Raw genomic sequence first — 19282 nt, 5'->3', positions numbered from 1 at the left:
GCACAGGGGACAGTCCCTGCCCTGCTCCTGCTGCCACCCCACTGCTGATCCCAGCCAGGCTGCCACTGGCCTTCTTGCTCACCTGGGCACGCTGCTGGCTCCTGTTCAGCCACTGGCACCAACCCCCCCAGGCCCTTTCCCTGCAGCAGTTTCCAGCCCCTCTGCCCCAGCCTGGAGCTGCCTGGGCTTGGGGTGGCCCAAGTGCAGGACCCAGCACTTGTCCTTGTTAAATGTCATCCCATTGGCTCCAGCCTGGCCAGGGCCCTCTGCAGAGTTTTCCTGACCACAGGCAGATCTCTGCTTCTGCCCAGCTTTGTGTCATCTCCAAACTGACTGAGGATGCACTTGATCCCCTCAGCCAGATCATTGATAAAGATGTTAAACAGAACATGCCTCAGCACTGAGCCCTGGGGAACACCACTAGTGACCAGGCAACCCTGGATTTAGCTCCATTCCCCACCACTCTCTGGGTCCAACCATCAGCCACTTTTCTACCCAGTGAATCCATCCAAGCCATAGGCAGCCAGCTTCTCAGAGTGATTTGTCTCTGTTCTAGTGTGATAGCCTCGATGCTGAGGGTGGCAGTAATCCCTTAGGGTCAAGATGGTGTTGACTGACTGTCTTTGCTTTTCACAGGGCCTTTTGTTCTCTACTCCTGACTGTCTGAAACAACCCCAAGACCTGGTGAAACTCTACCTGCATGAGTCTAACCGGGTGTACCGGGATAAGATGGTGGAAGAACAGGATTATTATATCTTTGATAAAATCCAGATGGACATGGTGAAGAAATGTTATGATGTAAGTACTGAGGTCCAGTACCCTGATTATAACATACAAACTTACAGGAAAAAACTTTCTTGAAGAAGGGAAAGTTTGACCCAAAGTCTGCCCATCTTCCACTTGCCTGGAGGGTGATGCACTTGGTTGGAGCCACAGAGCAAAATCTCTGTCATTTGTATCCTGGGCTGCCAATGTTGTGACATAGGTAAATGGTGCACTCCATAAAGGCTTTGGGGAGAGGAGATTTAGGCCCTATGAATTAATTAAGTTCCTTTATTTAAGTGTTTTGAGTCTCATGTGGCAAAAGCAGGAGAAGGAGAAGCATCCCTCATCTTGATGGAGCTGAGTGAATGCAGATACAAATCCCTGCTGCTTTCCCTTTGCCCACAATATCTTCCAAATGAAAGCTCTAGACCTGCTTTCCTTCAGACTTGGCATCACCCAGCAGTACTGCCACATGAATCACACAAGTGTCCCTGAAGTGATAAGTCCTGCAGACAGCACTTTTTCCTCTAGGTGTTATCACTGTCCATGCAATGTCCCTATGTCCATGTAGCCTAATGCTTCAGCTATTACTGTGGGGCTTGTCTTGTGGCCACATTCTCTTACAGTCACGAGTTGAGCTTTAGAGAGCTGCAAAAAGTTGTCAGACCAAAAGAATTCAGCAATGGAGTTTTTGCCTTTCCCCATCTTTCCCTTTTGTCTCTCCCATTTTCCAACAAGTGCAGTGACATGGACATAAAAAGGCATTTGCTGTGACACATAGAATCATTTTGGTTGGAAAAGACCTGTAAGATCATCAAGCCCAACCACTGATCTCACACCGTGTCCCACCACACTTTATTTGGAAGGAGGACATGGAGCTGCAGTGTCTTTTCCTGTACTTGTTATGTACATCCATTACATTGTTTGGATTTTCTTTGACAGGACATTGAGGAAACTTTAGAGCAGACCACGAAAATGAATGTTTATTGCCATTTTGCTAAAGGCATCGGTGAGCCCAGCTATAGGCCAGTTCCAACCTGGGAGGAGTTGAACCAGGTCCTTGTGGAAGCCTTGAACAACTACAATGAAGTCAATGCTGCCATGAGCCTGGTGCTATTTGAGGATGCCATGTGCCATGTGTAAGAGAATTTCTGTCTTTATGTTGCCATCATGGTATTTGTCAGCAAAGATTGCTTCCATGGAGTTTCGTGGAGGTTATAGGAGTCCATAATTATAGCAGGAGTTTCATCTGCCATGGAGTATGTCCAGCACAAATACTGCACTGCTTCTGTAGCTGCAGTTTGGAGGGCACTGCTGAAACTATGAGGAGCAGAGGGGCTGTCAGATGGGGACCTGCATGCTGCTGGCCATTTGAAAGCGGTTGCTGTTATGGTACCTTTGATCCTTGATTCTTTGCAGCATGCCCAGGGGGGTAAGAAGGCCAAGGGCATCCTGGCTGGGATCAGCACTGGGGTGGCAGCAGGAGCAGGGCAGGGATTGTCCCCTGTGCTGGGCCCTGGGGAGGCTGCAGCTCCAGGGCTGTGTCAGTGCTGGGCCCCTCACTCACTGCCACAGGGACACTGAGGGGCTGCAGCGTGGCCAGAGCCGGGCACAGAGCTGGGGAAGGGGCTAGAGCACAAGGGGCTGGGGAGGGGCTGAGGGAATGGGGGTGTTGAGCCTGGAGAAGAGGAGCCTGAGGGCAGACAGGAGCCCTCTCTGACACTGACAGGAGGCTGGGGGTCAGTCTCTGCTCCCAAGTAAGGAGTGACAGGAGAAAATGGCCTCAGGTTGCCTCAGGGGAGGTTGAGGTTGGAGCTGAGGCAGAACTGTTTCCATGAGAGGGGTGTCAGTCCCTGTGCCAGGCTGCCCAGGGAGCTGGGGGAGTGCCCAGCCCTGGAGGGATCCCAAAGCCCTGGAGCTGATGTGCTGAGAGCCAGGGGTTAGTGCTGGGCTGGGCAGTGAGAGGGGAGCTTGAGGAGCTTAAAGGGCTTTTCCAACCAAAATGATTCTATGGTTCTCTTATTTGAGCAGGACAATATTCAAGTGCTTTATTGTCAGTCTTTACTGTCACTTGACAGTCGGCTACCAAACCAGTTATGCTGGGATTTCCCTAACTGCTTTCACAACTGGTTCAGAGCCATGTTTACACAGGTTCTTGGTGGGATTTTCAAATATATATACAGTGAGATTATGTACATTTGGGCTACTAGTTCAAATGAATTGAGGCATTTAAAGAGCTGTAATCCTTTGAAAATCCTGCTTGCATTTAGATGCCTGAAGGTTTGTCTGGATTCTCTTTGGAAACTGGACATGTGGGACTATATGAAAATTGCAAGCCTGCAGGTGATAATTATGAAGCTGTCTGCATGGCTGTGGTTCAGGTAGTGAGGCAGATCTCCAGCTTTCAGAGACATTGTGAATGCTGGTTGGGAATCCAGCAGAGACAGAATCAGTTCTGGATGCTGAAATGCAGATCTGACCTTATGTCACTTCAGCAGATGGATCTGCTTTGTTAATGATAGTTGTGACTGTTTTTGTATGAAATCATTGTATCAAGGGGGGCAGATTTGTGGCTCTAAGGTAGAAGGAAGCTGCTGTCCTGCTGCACACCAGTGTAGGTGGTTTCATTTCTCCCTGGACCCAGCAACCTGCTGCAGTTACTGTCAGGCAAGTTTAAAAAGTGCTACTCCTTTTAACTATCTGTTTAACCATTTCTGTCCTGAGAGCTCAACAGCCTGTTACTTCTGCAGTGTAGTGTGACAGTGAGCTCTGCTGGGCCCTTCATAGAATCATAGAATGGTGGGGATGGGAAGGACCCTGAAGAGCTCATCCAGCCCAAGCCCCTGCTACAGCAGGTTCCCCTCCATCAGGGGCACAGGAATTTGTCCAGGTGGGTTTGGAAACCTCCTGAGAAGGAGCCTCCACACCCTCCCTGGGCAGCCTGGGCCAGGACTCCCTCACTCTCACAGTGAAATAGTTTTTCCTTATGTTTAAATGGAATGTGTTCCAGCATTTTTTCCATTACCCCTTGTCCTGTCACTAATGGTCTCTCTCACAGTATGGTCATTTAATCCTTTCTATTAACGAGTCATGTGCAACCTGATTTCCACAGATGTTTCTGCTTGCATTACTTGCAGAAAGGTGACAGTTATATTAATCCTGTGCTCCTTTTGCACTTGACATAAATTTGGATTTGTGGCAAAACCTGTCACTATCCCTCCAGTTAATATTGTGAATAATCAGGAGAGTGAGGTTGGAGCATTCAGTTTGATTTTCACTGGAGCTGGGTATATTTCACTCACTGCATTTAGAAATTGCATTTTGCTGAAATACACAACTTATTCCATCTCAAAGAGCTTATGAATGTCAGCTTGAATGGGCTGAATGTACACATTTCAGTTGTGAAAAAGAAGAAGGAAAGAAAAAGTTAAGGGCTTCATTTTTGTAAGGAAATGGGAGATAGCTGTCAGTCACCTCCTAATCCAGGGCTCCTTGTGCACCTTCCTAAAGCATGGGAGAGCGTGTCAAGGGCAGTGCTGTGGTCTTCAGGGAGAGAGAGCCTGGAGAAGCAAAAGCAGGAACACTAAGACTCTCTAAACAAACTGGATTGCTCTTCTAGGTGTAGTTTCACAATCAATCAGAATCTATGCATAGCTTTTAAGATACCTGAGTTGTAATAAAGCACTATAGTATTTCGTACAGTCTTCTTTGAAAAATTAATTGTATTAGTCTAGGAAAATACCCACTTACATGAGCTGAATAAAGGTTATGAAGAAGGGAATGGTACTTCAAGACACAGGACAACTAGGCTTTCACAGGTAAGGTCTTCTAAACCTCCCTGACTTGCACTTTTAACCTGTGGAGATGTCAGCAATTGCTTAAAGAGAATAAACTAGAGGCAGGCAGAGTTCACTGTGCAGAGTTCACCATGCAACTGTCCAGCAGGACACAGGAACAGACCTGGAAAATAATCACCAGTTCATTTTAAGAGTGAGGATTAAGTAGTGCTGGTTTGGCTAAATAAGAAACACCAACTTGTGTTTTCTAGCCAGGTTTTATGCTGTTCCAGACATAAATGAATATACTGTAATGCAAAGCAGGACATTTCACTTCAACATGAATCCCAGGTGGTTTGTGAAGAGAAACCTTTACTGGAGAGGTGCAGCAGAGCCTTGACTTTTGTTCTCAGTTTTCAGATGTCAATGTAATATGTGTTTTGCTTTGTCTTCCTTACAAAGATGTCCAGACTTTCATATTGAAATAGTTCTGACCAGCAGGACTTGGTAGGTAGGAATTAAAAATCTAATGGAGTCTAAATTGCCACCAGACTATTTTTTCCAGCAGTTCCATCCTTTGTATAGCTGGCAGCAGAGATGGGAGTGGGTTGCTCACACATCTCTTACATGGACATTTTTCATCCCATTCAGAATACAGTTTCTTAGTGAATAAAGCATGGATTGAAAATAACCAGGCAGACAAAAAGGAAAATACTCTTATGAATGAAAGATTGTGTTTTGCTTCAATTTAGTTGCCGCATCAACCGTATCCTGGAGTCCCCCAGAGGAAACGCTCTCCTGGTTGGTGTGGGTGGAAGTGGCAAGCAGAGCCTGACCAGACTGGCAGCATTCATTAGCAACCTGGAGGTTTTCCAGATCACTCTGAGGAAAGGGTATGGGATCTCTGACCTGAAGGTAAGTGACTTTTAAGGCTGAAGCGGAGAGGGTGGAAATCAAAAGCAGAACTTGCCCTGAAAACTTTGTCTTGAGACTGGCAGAGAGGAGTGATGCTTCTGCAGATACCTTGCTAAGGTGTGTCTGCACAGACCTGGTGTCCTCTGCCATTTTTCTGAGCTTGTTACCAAAATCTGTAACAAAAAATAACTGCAAACAAGTTTTTATAAAGTGACATTAGTTTATTGCAGCCCTGGCTGCATGGGGGATCTCTCCTAATGTACACACTGAGAAGCAAATAACCCTCCTTATATACATCACAGACAATGCATTACCTCATACATATACAATAGGAGGTGATGTTTAACAAGATTTGGGTAGAGAGTTGAGGAACACAGGCTGTATATGCTTGGCATGTACCTCTTTATCATCCTCATTATCATCCTTAGGGGTGTAAAAAGGATGTTAACTTAATATTATCTTTGCAGTTACTGGGGCAAAGGTCTCACCATGGCCTTGCCAACTGTTTGGAAGTTGTTTGCCTGCTTAGTTTTGGAGTTTATAGCTAAAACATAACTGTCTTGTTGCCTTAAGTCTTCTTCCCTCATACTGGTTTTGCAGCCTTCTCCTCCCAGGTATCTGCATAAGAGATAATGAGCACTGGCACTTTTAACCCTTTGCATGCAATTTTCACATCATCCATCCTGTTACTATTGTCATGCAACTCAAAGCCCAAACTGTGCTTGTAAGAAAAGTGGTATTAAATGAGGAGAAGTCTTTGGGAATCTCTGGTGTCTAGTATCCAGCTGGCCAGGACTGAGAGCATTCCAGGCCAAGGCTTAGTGTCAGTGCTGGCTCTGCTAAGGAAGCCAGTGGTGTGGACATCGCCTTTGCATATGTTCAAGAAACCATAAAGGACCAGGAAAGTTGTATTTGATTATTGTTTCTAATTAAACTAAGATGTGGTAATTAGCTCATCTGTGAGATGCCAATTGTGGAGTGATTTGGAGGTGGAGAGTTCCCAAGTTGTAGCCAGATCTTTCTCTGGTATTTTGTGTAAGGGAGGGACTGAGTGGATGGTTCACTACAGACAACATTTTCCTGTGCTTACATTTATGAACAGCCTAGTAAGCTTACAAGTCATTAATTAACATTTTAAAATATCACTGACATGGTTTGAAAGTATTTTAGCTGCTGGCAAAGTGATTCTCATTTAAACTGTCCAAATCACAGCCTCAGTAACTTCATTCTGTTCTGCTGGCTGATGAACCCCACGTTCCTTCCCCATCAGTGGCATGACCTGATGGGCTGTGGTTGTGTACAAGTTGTTTTCATCATATTGCACAAGCCTGTCCCACCATTTGTTGGGTATTTTCAGCTCTCCTCTGTATTTTCATCCCCACTTGTGAGATTTTCTAGCTCCTACTTGTCTATTCATTGAAGAAGCCTGTGCTCCTACCTAGGAATATAGCTCAATATCAGCAGTAATAAACTGGTTTTCAAAGCATCTCTTTGCTTCTCTCTCTGTGGATGTGTGAGATAATTTGACATTCCCTTCACTTTGTATTCATTTGTAAGGATTTATGAAATATGGACCCATTTTTTTTCTCAGGTAAGGAAGAGCCAGATGGGGACAGATTACCCTGTCTGCCATTGCCCCCCCTTACTCTCATAATTGATCTAATCCAAATTTCCAGTGACAAAAGTAAGGAATGATTCTTTGGAAGAAGCATGTGTGGTGTTTGTTGGATTTGTAAGAGACTTTCTGAAACCTTGGCCAGTGTGTTCCTTCAGGTTCCCCCACGTCATGTATCTTGCTTGGAGGGGCAGGGAGGAGAGGAGAGAGTTTCAGATGGATGAATGTGGTTTTCTCTTCTCAAGAGCAATTTGGATTTCAAAAAGATGGACCAGCATATCACAGAATCTTAAGGATTGGAAGGGACCTCAAAAAGTCATCTAGTCCAGCTCTGGCAGGATGATTGAACCATCTAGAGTAGGTCACACAGGAGCTCATCCATTTCCAGTCATTGCTGTCTCTCCCAGTCCCTGTGGTGCTTTAAACTCCCTGTATATGTGGTTTCCTGCACTCACAGTCCAGGGGGAGTGAACCTTTATGAACTCTCCTTGCAACCAGGGACTGCAGTGGTGTCTTCAGCCACATCCATTGACCTCTAAGTGCTTCAGCCACGGGCACTTCCCTTTGTCTAGTGGTGCTGGCCAGAGCTTTCTTCTCATTTTTCTGTTTTCTGAGCATAAGGTCAAGTTTTACTTGGTAATGTCATACAATGATGACAGCAAGAGACTCCCACATATAACCTGAAGGGCTCAGCTGAGAAAAGGGAGAGTGGCCACAGTGCAGTTTCATGCTAATTGGTTGCAACTGCTTTCAGGTTACTGTTGAGGTTATTGCAATTGTTCTCAGTTAATGGGAAGATTCTGAAATATCCCACTTGTAGGTGCAGTACCTGGCAGAATGTAGGTACAACCTCTAAGCTCACTTGCTTTTCAACCTGCAGGCAGACCTGGCAAACCAGTACCTGAAAGCTGGAGTGAAGAACATAGGCACTGTGTTCCTGATGACTGATGCACAAGTGGCGGATGAGCAGTTCTTGGTGCTGGTGAATGACTTCTTAGCATCAGGTACTTGTCTCTTGTTGCTTTAATTTCTGCTCTCCCCTTTCCCATGTAGTTTTGCTCTTGGTAGCTTCTGTAGTAGTAGCATATACATAAGGGCAAAATATCAAGTATGCCAGAGGATATATGTGTTAAGGTCTAGAGTAACAGCAGTGCAAAAGTCTCCTTGGTGCACTCCATCAGCTGGTAGTTTTTTGTCTTATTTTGGTGTGTTGTGCCCTGTTTTTCCCTACTTCATGGAATACTCCATATGGTTGTCAAGTGATGTGTCTGTTATGATATTGCAGCTGAGGACAAAGGAATGTACCGACAGATGAGAAGCTTGACCTATGAGTCTCGTGCAACCACACTCCAGGTGCCTAGATCATTTTTGACTAGAATATTTGCCTGGAGTATCTGTGAGTTGGTAGATGATGCAAAGCCACTAGATGAGCATAGCTGTAGGTGTCAACTAACTGCTTATCCCATTCCAGTCCTTCTTTGTTTTTCCAAATTCATTTCAGTTTTTGAGTTGTTGCTTGCTACAACAATGGCAGAACAGTCAGCCTACACTCCAGTGCTCTGTTTCATGGAATCATAGAATCATTTTGGTTGGAAAAGCCCTTTAAGCCCATGGAGTCCCAGCCCTCCCCTCACCCTGCCCAGCCCAGCACTGACCCCTGGCCCTCAGCACATCAGCTCCAGGGCTTTGGGATCCCTCCAGGGCTGGGCACTCCCCCAGCTCCCTGGGCAGCCTGGCACAGGGGCTGACACCCCTCTCATGGAAACAGTTCTGCCTCAGCTCCAATCTCAACCTCTCCTGGGGCAACTTGAGGCCATTTTCTCTTGTCACTCCTTACTTGGGAGCAGAGACTGACCCCCAGCTCCCTGCAGCCCCTGTCAGAGAGTGCTCCTGTCTGCCCTCAGGCTCCTCTTCTCCAGGCTCAACACCCCCATTCCCTCAGCCCCTTCCCCAGCTCTGTGCCCGGCTCTGGTCACGCTGCAGCCCCTCAGTGTCCCTGTGGCAGTGAGTGAGGGGCCCAGCACTGAGCACAGCCCTGGAGCTGCAGCCTCCCCAGGGCCCAGCACAGGGGACAATCCCTGCCCTGGCCCTGCTGCCACCCCAGTGCTGGTCCCAGCCAGGATGCCCTTGGCCTTCTTGCTCCCCTGGGCACGCTGCTGGCTCATGTTGATTAACACCCTCAAGTCCTTTTCTGCAGGACAGCTTTCCAGCCCCTCTGCTCCCCACTGCGTGGGGTTGTGTGGCCCAAGTGTAGGTCCCACAGCACAGGGTAGATGTGGATGAGCTCTAGCTGTGCTGAGTGCACTGCAGCTACAGTGCACATGGGAGTGTGCAGCTGGGCCAGTGTACGACTGCAGTAGGTAGCCCAGTGTGGATGTATTCCCCAGACTCCCTGGTAAATCACTGCTACTGACTGCTACTTGTTGCCTTATTTGTGAGTGGGGAGATACCAGCTGGTTCAGGTGACCTCCATGGATGGTGAGGGGTGGAGAGCTGACAGCACAGCAGAGTTTGTGAGGAACTCTAGAGTTGACATGTGTTGCTATAAATTGGCCAGATGGTTTCAGCAGCAAACAAGCCCTGCTTGTGATAAATTTGTAACCAGAAGTAAGGACAGGGATTGCTGTGGAAGGGCAATGAGTAGCTCCCACCACCTCTTATGCACAGTGTAGACAACACAAGCATCTCATGACTCAAGGTGAAGCTCTGCAGTGTCTTGCAGCAAGGGGCAGATGGAGCAGCCTGGCTTTGGGATGTCCAGGTCATTTTATGGTGGTTTTAAATGACATTCTGTTTTCCTGAGGTTGCTGTGTGAGGATGTGGGAACAAATCTGATGTCCTCACTCAGGGAGGGCAGAGTATAATCACAGCTGGACTGAGGAAGGGACTGTGACTTCCCATGGCATGAGCTCATGCTGCACAGTGGGTGCTGCCTGATGGGTCTGGCTGCTCTCTGCTATCTGCATGCTTGTTTTTCTTGCTTGTTTCACTTCTTACCATCACTTAAGAAGCTAGAACAAATAGATACTTTAGTCTTTCTTATAAATGAGCAAATTCCTGATTAGTGTCTTTTCCTAAGTGATTAGTGCTCATAAAGCCAGCATCTCACTCGATAATGATGATTTCAACAAATCAGAAGCCAGAAAGGATGTGAATAGGTCATAAATTAAGGAACCACTGGAAAAAAACCAAAGCCAAACAACTTACTTGGGTACATTTCTGGTTATCAGTTGCATAACTATTAACTTTTTGAAGTTTTAAAAAAGATTTCAAGGTTTTAAAAAGTTTTAGTGTTCTGGGATTTATTTGAACCCTGCTGGAAATGGCCTTGAACAGCTGCAGGAATGGCACACTTGAGTAGTTCATTTGCAAACCTGAAATGATTTCATTATTGTGTGTAGCACATTAGGTATTTGATTTGTTTATTTATGTTTAATCTAATTAGCACTGTAGATCTGGACAAAATGGACTTTCAGTACTCTGACTCTCTGTTTGCTCACCTTATGCTTTTATAAGAAAGTTTGCTCTCCCAAGGGTTCATTTTTAAGCAGAATGACCTTCTGGGTCACTTTTCTGCTGCTGGGGCCTGTGGGCACCTGGCACAGAATCACAGGTTCTCAAAGGCTGGAAGGGACTTTGAAAGATCATCTAGTCCAACCCCCCTGCCAGAGCAGGGTCACCTAGAGTAGGTCATACAGGAACTCATCCAGGTTTTGAATGGGTTTTCTTGAGGAATGAGCTTGCTCAGGGCCCTGAAAAGGGAGACATCCACTCCACGTTGCTCTAAGACTCCAACAAAATCCCAATCAGTAAAGCAAAATGTTCCCTCTTCTCTTAGGTGAAATCCCTGATCTCTTTCCTGATGATGAAGTTGAGAACATCATCAACAGTGTGAGGAATGAAGTGAAAGGCCGGGGGCTGGTGGACTCCAGGGAGACGTGCTGGAAGTTTTTTATAGAGCGCGTTCGACGCCAGCTGAAGGTGAGACAGGTTGGGGGAGTTCAGGTCCTTCACCTTGGTGCAGAGACCACAGGGTGGAGGTGCTTTGGGATGCCCTGTAGGGAGCTCAGGCTGCAGCCTGAAAGGCTTTTCTGCCTGTTCATGGTATGAACTGGACTCTTTCGTCTAGTAGTACTAAAGCATGGGAGATGCTGTCTGTGCTCCTCACATTTTGGGCTTTAGAAAGCACTATGGGGATGGAAAATCTTCTCTTTCGCTCTTCTTTCTTGTCTCTTGGGACCAGGTTTTCCATTTTCAAAGCCACACACAGAAATGTAAGTGGATGCATCAGGATCAGGACTTGCTGCTTAGAACAGTTGCCCAGGGACTCAGCCTTTGTTGATAGTCTATAGCCAAAAGAATTAACTTGAGAATTTTCTTAACAGAGTGCTGGAACTGAGTGAGACACAACATACTTACAGTGTAGCCCCTATCCCAGCAGAGACAACCTTCTAAATATGTCCTAAGATGCCAAAATGCTTTCAGGATGTCCCAGATATGCACAACACATGGAGAAAGTACAGTGCAAGAAGGATCTAAATAGCAGAAGGTATTTACCCATCTGCAGGACTGCACAGGGCTGTAGTTCCCAGGGCAGAGAGGCAGAGAGTGAAGATTTCATCTTGACTTAATGAAAACATATCCTCCTTCTTACTCACTGCTTGGTTTGTGTTGATGGGGCACATTCACTGAGATAGGGTGGCCTGTTCCCTTTTTGATGTAGGTAGCTACATGTTGAGGATGAGGAAGAGCTGAAGAGTTAATTTTTGAGTGAAAATTTGGTGACTATCCCACAGTACAGAGGCCCAAGGAGGGAGAATCCAGTCCTCATCTCTCTCCCTCTCCCAGTTTTGGGGAGTGTTTCTAATGAGCACTGCTGCTGTTTTATAGCTCGTCTAGCACCTTGGTTGTCTTCTACCTGGTGTCCTTCCCCAGATGTACTCCTGTTAGTTACTGAAGTACACTGGAAGGGCAGCATGAATATGATTTACTTGAGGCTGATCACTTTTCCTTGTCTGCCCTTCTCCTTAACAGCATGTTAGAGCAGATGGATGAGGTCAGCCAGGAAGTGCTGTTTTTACTCTCCAGTGTTTTGTGAGAGCATCATGTGCTGTGTAGAAAGCTGATGGATCCATTGCTGGTCCTGGGCACGCTGGGCCTCTGGGAGCAGCACAGGAGTGGGGCTTGGCCCAACAGAACATGAACACCAACACACCTTCTGCCTTGGGGTCTTGAGAGAGAGTTGTGTGGGTGCAGAAGAGGGCTGCTGTACATGGATAGCTTCCTGAAGCTGGTCTGGGCCTGGGAGAGCAGCTTAGAGGTGTCTTAGGCTTCAGCTTGAATGTATAAGGATTTCTACGTGTCTGTCTGCTGTGTGTGAGCACGTAGTGGCCATGCCAGAGGAGCAGAAGCTCTGACTTCAGCTGCCTTGTCTGAAATGGAAACAAAAGTGTTTTTGTTACAGGCTGGCTTTGGCAGCTTCAGAAAAACAAATCTTAGCTCATGGTGGAGGTGGTGATACCTTATAGAGAGCCCTGAGCCAACAGCAGCCTGCCCCATGGCACTTGCCAGGCTGTGCAGGTACCAACCAGGGCTAAAGAAGTGGGAGAGGAATGATGCATTTAGTAAGATATGCTGCTTCCCTGACCAGCCCTTGCTCAGATGTTGCTACTTCATTGCATCGTGGCAACTTATCCGTGTCCTTTGTGCCTGATTAGCAGAGCACACCGTGGGCTGGCAGGAAAAGGGCTGTGATGAGTGGTGGTGGCAGGTTTTGGTTCTTGGTCTTGTTTTGCTGTCAAAGTTGATGGTGGAGCAGCAAAGAGGAAAGGTGCTTTGCCGTGTCTTGATTTTACACCCTGGGCCAGAAGCTTCCTTCTGATAAAAGGAGAACTTGTGCCTTACTGAGAGGGGCTGAACAGGCTGACTGTGTGGGAAAGGAGGCTCAGCCTGCAGGGAAAGGCAGGTAGATGAGGGAAGGATGATGAAGACTGGAGGAAGGAGAAATGATGCTGACCAGGGAAGTAACAGCCCCTTGACCAAGCCCCAGAGTATTGTGAAGAGAGATTTCCCACAGACCCACGAACACTGCACCATTTACTGTGACTCAGAAATTTTAACAGCTGTTAGATTGATATAAAAGCCTGAAAAGCAAAGGACCTGCTGTGCAAAAATGTAATGAGGGAGAATGCATTCACAAATGTTTTTATTTCCATTCTGCTGTTTTGAGATTTCTCTATTTGAAAAAGTTTCTCATAGTGATAAAAGCAGATTTTGAGCTTGAGCCACTTCAGCCCTTTTCAATACTGGCTTCTGGGGAAATGATCCAGGCAGACCTGTGGTCCTGCCAGGAGAATTTAGATCCATTCACTGTAATTCCTGGCTGCAACTCTTGAATCTGAATGCCAGTTCCCCATTGGGTGAAACTTTGTGTCACTAGTAAAGCAGAGAAGAGTGGTTATATTCAACCCCTGCTGCTGCCTTGAGAATGTGCCAGGCTTCTGCTTTTGGCCATTGCAATGCTTAACACCACTGCTTGGCTTTATTGTAGAGAAAACAATGTCTTTACTGTTAGATAATGCCTTTTCCATGCCAGACTTGCTGGCCTGTAGTGCACAGGCTGAAGGACTAGGATAGATATGGGCAACAAAACTGGGGAAGAGGCTGGGGAACAAGGGTGCTGGGGAGGGGCTGAGGGAATGGGGGTGTTGAGCCTGGACAAGAGGAGGCTGAGGGCAGACAGGAGCCCTCTCTGACACTCCCTGACAGGAGGCTGCAGTGAGCTGGGGATGGGTCTCTGCTCCCAAGTAAGGAGTGACAGGACAAGAGGAAATGGGCTCAAGTTGCCCCAGGGGAGGTTGAGATTGGAGCTGAGGCAGAACTGTTTCCCTGAGAGGGGTGTCAGCCCCTGTGCCAGGCTGCCCAGGGAGCTGGGGCAGTGCCCAGCCCTGGAGGGATCCCAAAGCCCTGGAGCTGAGGTGCTGAGGGCTGTGGGGTAGTGCTGGGCTGGGCAGGGTGAGGGGAGGGCTGGGACTGCAGCAGCTTCAAGGGCTTTTACACCTCAGATGATTCTATGCCTGAGGTTACTGTGCTCTTAACTGGTGATGTGGGTTCAATGACTCTATGATTGTCTTCCATTGGAAGTGGATGGAGGAGGCCTGGCTGGAGTCTGCTGCCTGCTCGCAGCTATGTCCTCTCATCTCCTCCTTCCCTGGGCTCCGCAGGTCACGCTGTGTTTCTCGCCGGTGGGCAGCAAGCTGCGCGTCCGCAGCAGGAGGTTCCCGGCCATCGTCAGCTGCACGGCCATCGACTGGTTCCAGGAGTGGCCACGCGAGGCCCTCGAGTCTGTCAGCCTCCGCTTCCTGCGAGAAACCGAGGCTGTGGAGGTGAGCACCTCACCCAGCAGCACCTGTGCCTGCCTTTGGGTTCCTCTGCTGGTGAAGGCACTGGCTGCCCCTGGCCACCCAGTCCTGGTGACTGCCAAGTGTGAGCTCGTCCTTCTGTTCAGTGTGAGCATCGCCTGACACAACAAGGACAGCTTCACGGAGAGAGTTTGCTCACCTGTATTAGCCTCCAGTGCTTCTCCAGGGCAGCTGGGTGACTATTAGGAGACAAATGGCAGGCAGCACGGTCCACAGAATCCCAAAATCCCAGATTGGTGGGGGTGGGAAGGGCCCTGCAGAGCTCATCCAGCCCAACCCTCTGCTAAAGCAGGTTCCCCTCCATCAGGGGCACAGGAATGTGTGCATGGGCGTTTGGAAACCTCTGGAGAAGGAGCCTCCACACCCTCCCTGGGCAGCCTGGGCCAGGGCTCCCTCACCTCAGCACCAAAGGACTTTCTCCTCCTGTGCCACTGGAGCTTCCTGTGCTCCAGCCTGTGCCTGTTACCCCTTGTCCTGGCACTGGCCACCACACAACAAACACTGGCCCCATCCTCTCCACCCCATCCTCTCCACACCCACCCTTTAGGGACTGATCAGCATTGATAAGGGTGCCTCTCAGCCTTCTCTTCTCCAGGCTGAAAAACCGCAGGGCTCACAGCCTTTCCTCCTCACAGAGACATTCCAGTCCTCTCAGCATACAGGTTTTATCAGAGATGGTCACAAAGCTTAGCATAAGCCTGGCCATAGCCACCAATCTCATTTGTGTGCACACCCTGATAGTACTGCCAGTGAAATGACTGCTTTGCTGGCAAGAGAGGCAGCTTACACGTCGGTGCAGAAAATAACCTAATGCTTATGATTATTCCAGGAAACACAGGCTTTTCTCTCCACACGTATCTGAGCATTTGTTATTCTGAAGGGCAAAAATATATCAAGTTCTTATTGATGACAACCTGCTACTGGACTAAAAGAAATTCAATTGTGTTTATTTAGCTTTTCTGAGCAGGATTTTTGAAGAATAAAGTGTGCACTTTCCCCATTTGTACAGGAGAAAAGCCCACATTTATACTTAAAAGGCTGTTATTTTATAGAGCTGAAGGAGAAAGAAATTGCTCAGAATAAGATAAGGTGTGAGATAAAAAGATATAAAAAGAGGTGTAATGTACAGGAGCAGTCAAAGTTATTTTAGAAGTAGCAAATGAAAAGGGATCAGCTTAGATCTTACATCCTGGATTTTACTGCAGCAGTAGAAAAAGTTAATAAATTCTCTTTCAAATGGCACAAGTCTGCCTGGTTGCTCTCTTTAAAATATTTTCTCCTTGTCTTGTCATCTTACCCTTAGGATGCTGTGAAAGATTCAATAAGCAAATTCATGGCCTATGTCCACACAAGTGTCAATGAGATATCTCGATTATATCTAAGCAATGAACGACGGTATAACTACACCACTCCAAAGTCATTCCTTGAGCAAATCAAACTCTATCAGAATTTGTTACTGAAAAAGGGGAAGGATTTAAAAGCTAAAATGGAACGGCTTGAGAATGGCCTGGAAAAGCTCAACAGCACATCTGCACAGGTAAGCAAACCCTTTGGGGTAAAAGCTGGGAATTGTCCTTGTGTCTCTGTTAGAGACATCTCTGCAACTTGTCTCAAAGGAGAACTTGACAGGCTGAAACTGTGCAGGGTGTAAAATTTGTGTTAGATCCTGGCTCTGGTCTGGCTTGGAGCAGGACTTCTGTACTGGGAAGGAGAAAGGAAGAGATTGTGTCCAGACTGTGTCCAGTCTCTGCTGTTTGGGTGGTGCTAATCTGAAATGGAAGACCACAGTTAGTAAAATGGGGTAGGGATCCAGTTGGCTGTGTACATCATTTAATGGTTGTATTTCAGCTGTGGTGACAAACTAGCTTATAAAGCACAGGAAGATCAGTGATTTTTGAAGTTACATTCAGGAAATTGACGGTGACTTCTGCAAGAATCCTCTCTTTCAAACTAAGTAGAGCATCCTTTTCAAATAGGGCTGATGTTAATATTTCCCTGCATTATGCTATCAGTCTTTAAGGAAGACTAATGCATGGCTGAGATGGAGATGAGCCATTCCAAAGTCACCCTGCTAAAGAGCAGCACTGGCACTCTGTGAAAGACTACATGTTGTTCTGAATATTTCACAACTCTCTCTGTACTGACTCCAACTGCCCTTCAGAGCTTTGCTGGCTACATCTGTTGCTAAACTCCTCTTTTCGTCTCCATTTCATATTCTATTAACTCTTACAAATGTTCACTTACAAGCTTCTACTGTGGCAAATGGGCTTCTCCTGAAGCTGGTCCAAAGAAATGCAGGGGATTGATGTGAATGAAGGAGCAGCAGGTTCAACTCCCTCCATATACAGGCTCTCGATAATGCTGGTGGCATCAATCATGTCTGTCACGCTCAACAGGGTACGTGCCTCACTGGAGGGTGATGTATGGGCTTTATTAGTGCCTCTCAACTCTGATAGTCTACATCTCACTTCAAACAGTTGCTTTCTTCATGGTGCAGGACAGGTCTTTAAGGACACAAGAGGGGAGTGAGTGTGCTTCGTGTCCCCTTTGCAGGTTTTAGCAACTCCTTTGTAAGGATGCAGCTGAAGTTGAACAGCCAGTGTCACAGCCAGTAATGCCAACCAGAGCACTAATTAAATGCCCTTGCTGCAAAGCAGATCTTACATCTACTTTACCTATAGAGGCAAATAATTTTGCTGGCCTGTGGGGTGCTGCTGCTGTCGCTGATGCCTCAGTCGAGGACAAGATGGGTTAGGTCCAGTTTTTATTGGAAGCAACTGCTATGAAACTAACCTTTTGAGAGGAAATGAGTGCCTGTGGTGTTGGTCAAATGAATTCTTCAGACACACCTACATATGAGTGTCATGTTGCAAGGGTTCTCTGATGAGCCACAAAACAGGGACTGAGCGGTGGTGGAGGACTAGGGAGGAGATGGGGAGCCACAGCACCTGTAGGACTTGTAGGTTTTGCTATTGCAAGAAGGGTGAAAGAACACAAAGCTCATATCTGGTTGGAGTAAGGCTGGGGAGAGAAGTCTCTGTTTGCCAAGCTGATTAAGATGCAGAGCAGTGAGGACAAATATGTCAAATTTGAGTCCAAAATTAGCACCAGGGGCCTAAAATTAAACACCTAAATTATCAGATGTGCACAACAGTCAAAGCTGCTGTTAACTGGAAATCAAAGTGTGGATATTTAGCAGTATTGGAAATCATACCAGGACATTCAGTCTTGAATATGGATTTAAAAGTCTGAACTTGAGATTCAGCCAGGGAAACTGTTGGTCTTGGTGCTGAGGAAGGAACGAGTCTTGCAGCTCACTCGGGTGTGTCATCTCCAGGTTTTGTTCGTGGCACTTGGAAGTGATATGCTGTGGGGTTTTTTAATTCCCAAAGCAAAGGAGGATGATTTTGATACTGAGTACTGGTTGGGCCTTAGGTCTGAGGACTGGTGCTGCTGCCATCAGCATTCTCCAGATTCCTGCTGCTTGGATGCTCTGACCCATTAATTACAAGTTTCATGCACTTCTATAGACTGTTCAGTGTGGCCTCTACATGAGGGGGCTGCTGTGCAAGTAGTTGCAGGGTGCTTTTTGACTTAGCCATTCCAACTTCAGAATAACTTCTGCCCTTCTATTTACTCTTCTCCTCCCACCTATCCTTTTTTTTCTTCTTTTTCCATTTGAGATTTGGACATCTTGATAATTTTGATCAACTCTTGTTGTAAAGAAATGTTTTCCATTAGCTTGCAGACCTCGCCACCTTTCCCTGAAGACATTGGCTGTCCCCAGTACTCAGAAAAGCAGAAGCCTGCTTCCAGTTATTAGGACATAACAGACTTGGGAAGATGTGTGGGATGAGTCATTTGTTTGTCAGAGTGATGTTTGCTGTGGAGAGGTCAATGCTCTGTTCAGAGCCTGTTGCTGAGTAATTTTTCGGATGACTTTGGTTAATATTGCATCACTGGATTCCAGATTCAAGTCTTGCTTGCTCTATCAATTAATCGCTGACCTTTGTGATGTATTTTGTGTTCTTGAAACAAGGCAGGGACAATCAGATAAAATGAGTCTTCTGGGAGCCTGCCCTCCAGGTTTTGTATTCCTTAATAATTCTTCTTATGCTGTCTTGGTGGTAGGCAAGCACTGCTTCCCTCCCTCTTGGAGTTACAGCACATTACCCTTGAATCTCTAATTTTCATTGCTCTTTCCCTTCCTGCTTCACATTACTAATTGCTTATCAGGTTGTCTTGGGCTCTGGAAGCTGCTCGCAGTTTTTTTTCCATTTCTTAGCACTGTTTGGGATTAAGTACTGACCCTGTCCTTGCTAGGGATGATATTCTGTGTGCCCAGGCATGTGCTGGATCTGTCTGCTCACACCTTGATCTGGTTATTATCCTGGTGCTGCCTATGGGAAGGAGGTTATTAGTGTTCTCTCTCCTCTTTGGGATGACAATCTGCTGTGATTTTCCATTTCAGTCTCTCTTTGTGCTGTTCTCTTGTAGTTCATGCTTTCTTCTGCTTACCAGCTACGTGTTACCCAAAAGGCATCTTCTGCTTTCCCCAGCGTTGACAGACGCTGATGGTGTTTTTCTCACCTCCCCAGGACGTGGCAGCAACTCTTCTGTGCTGTGTCTGGATGGTAATTTGTAAGGCACGTGTCTGTGGCCGCTCCACAGCACAGCAGGATGAAGTGTGCAGGCAAGAACCAAGCAGGACATGTCACAGCAGCACAGTGTTAGCTGTGAGAGCTCACGTCTTTGAAGACATGTGAATCTCCAATCCCATGCACTTGTTT

At 46.9% G+C, this 19282-nt stretch overlaps 1 protein-coding gene across 1 annotated transcript in view; it reads left to right on the top strand.

The window, feature by feature from the left end:
* Positions 1-19282, top strand: part of DNAH9 (dynein axonemal heavy chain 9) — a 190041-nt gene that overhangs the window by 76606 nt on the left and 94153 nt on the right. The window contains exons 42-48 of the mRNA XM_062011180.1: positions 637-798; positions 1708-1904; positions 5294-5456; positions 7952-8075; positions 10910-11052; positions 14295-14456; positions 15796-16029. Of these exons, the coding sequence (XP_061867164.1) occupies positions 637-798; positions 1708-1904; positions 5294-5456; positions 7952-8075; positions 10910-11052; positions 14295-14456; positions 15796-16029 (1185 nt within the window). The remainder of the gene's footprint in view (positions 1-636; positions 799-1707; positions 1905-5293; positions 5457-7951; positions 8076-10909; positions 11053-14294; positions 14457-15795; positions 16030-19282) is intronic.

This window comes from Colius striatus, chromosome 18 (assembly GCF_028858725.1).
Source record: "Colius striatus isolate bColStr4 chromosome 18, bColStr4.1.hap1, whole genome shotgun sequence".
Lineage (NCBI taxonomy): Eukaryota > Metazoa > Chordata > Aves > Coliiformes > Coliidae > Colius > Colius striatus.
The sequence above is the reverse complement of the archived record's forward strand: the minus strand, read 5'-3'. Positions and strand labels throughout refer to the sequence as shown.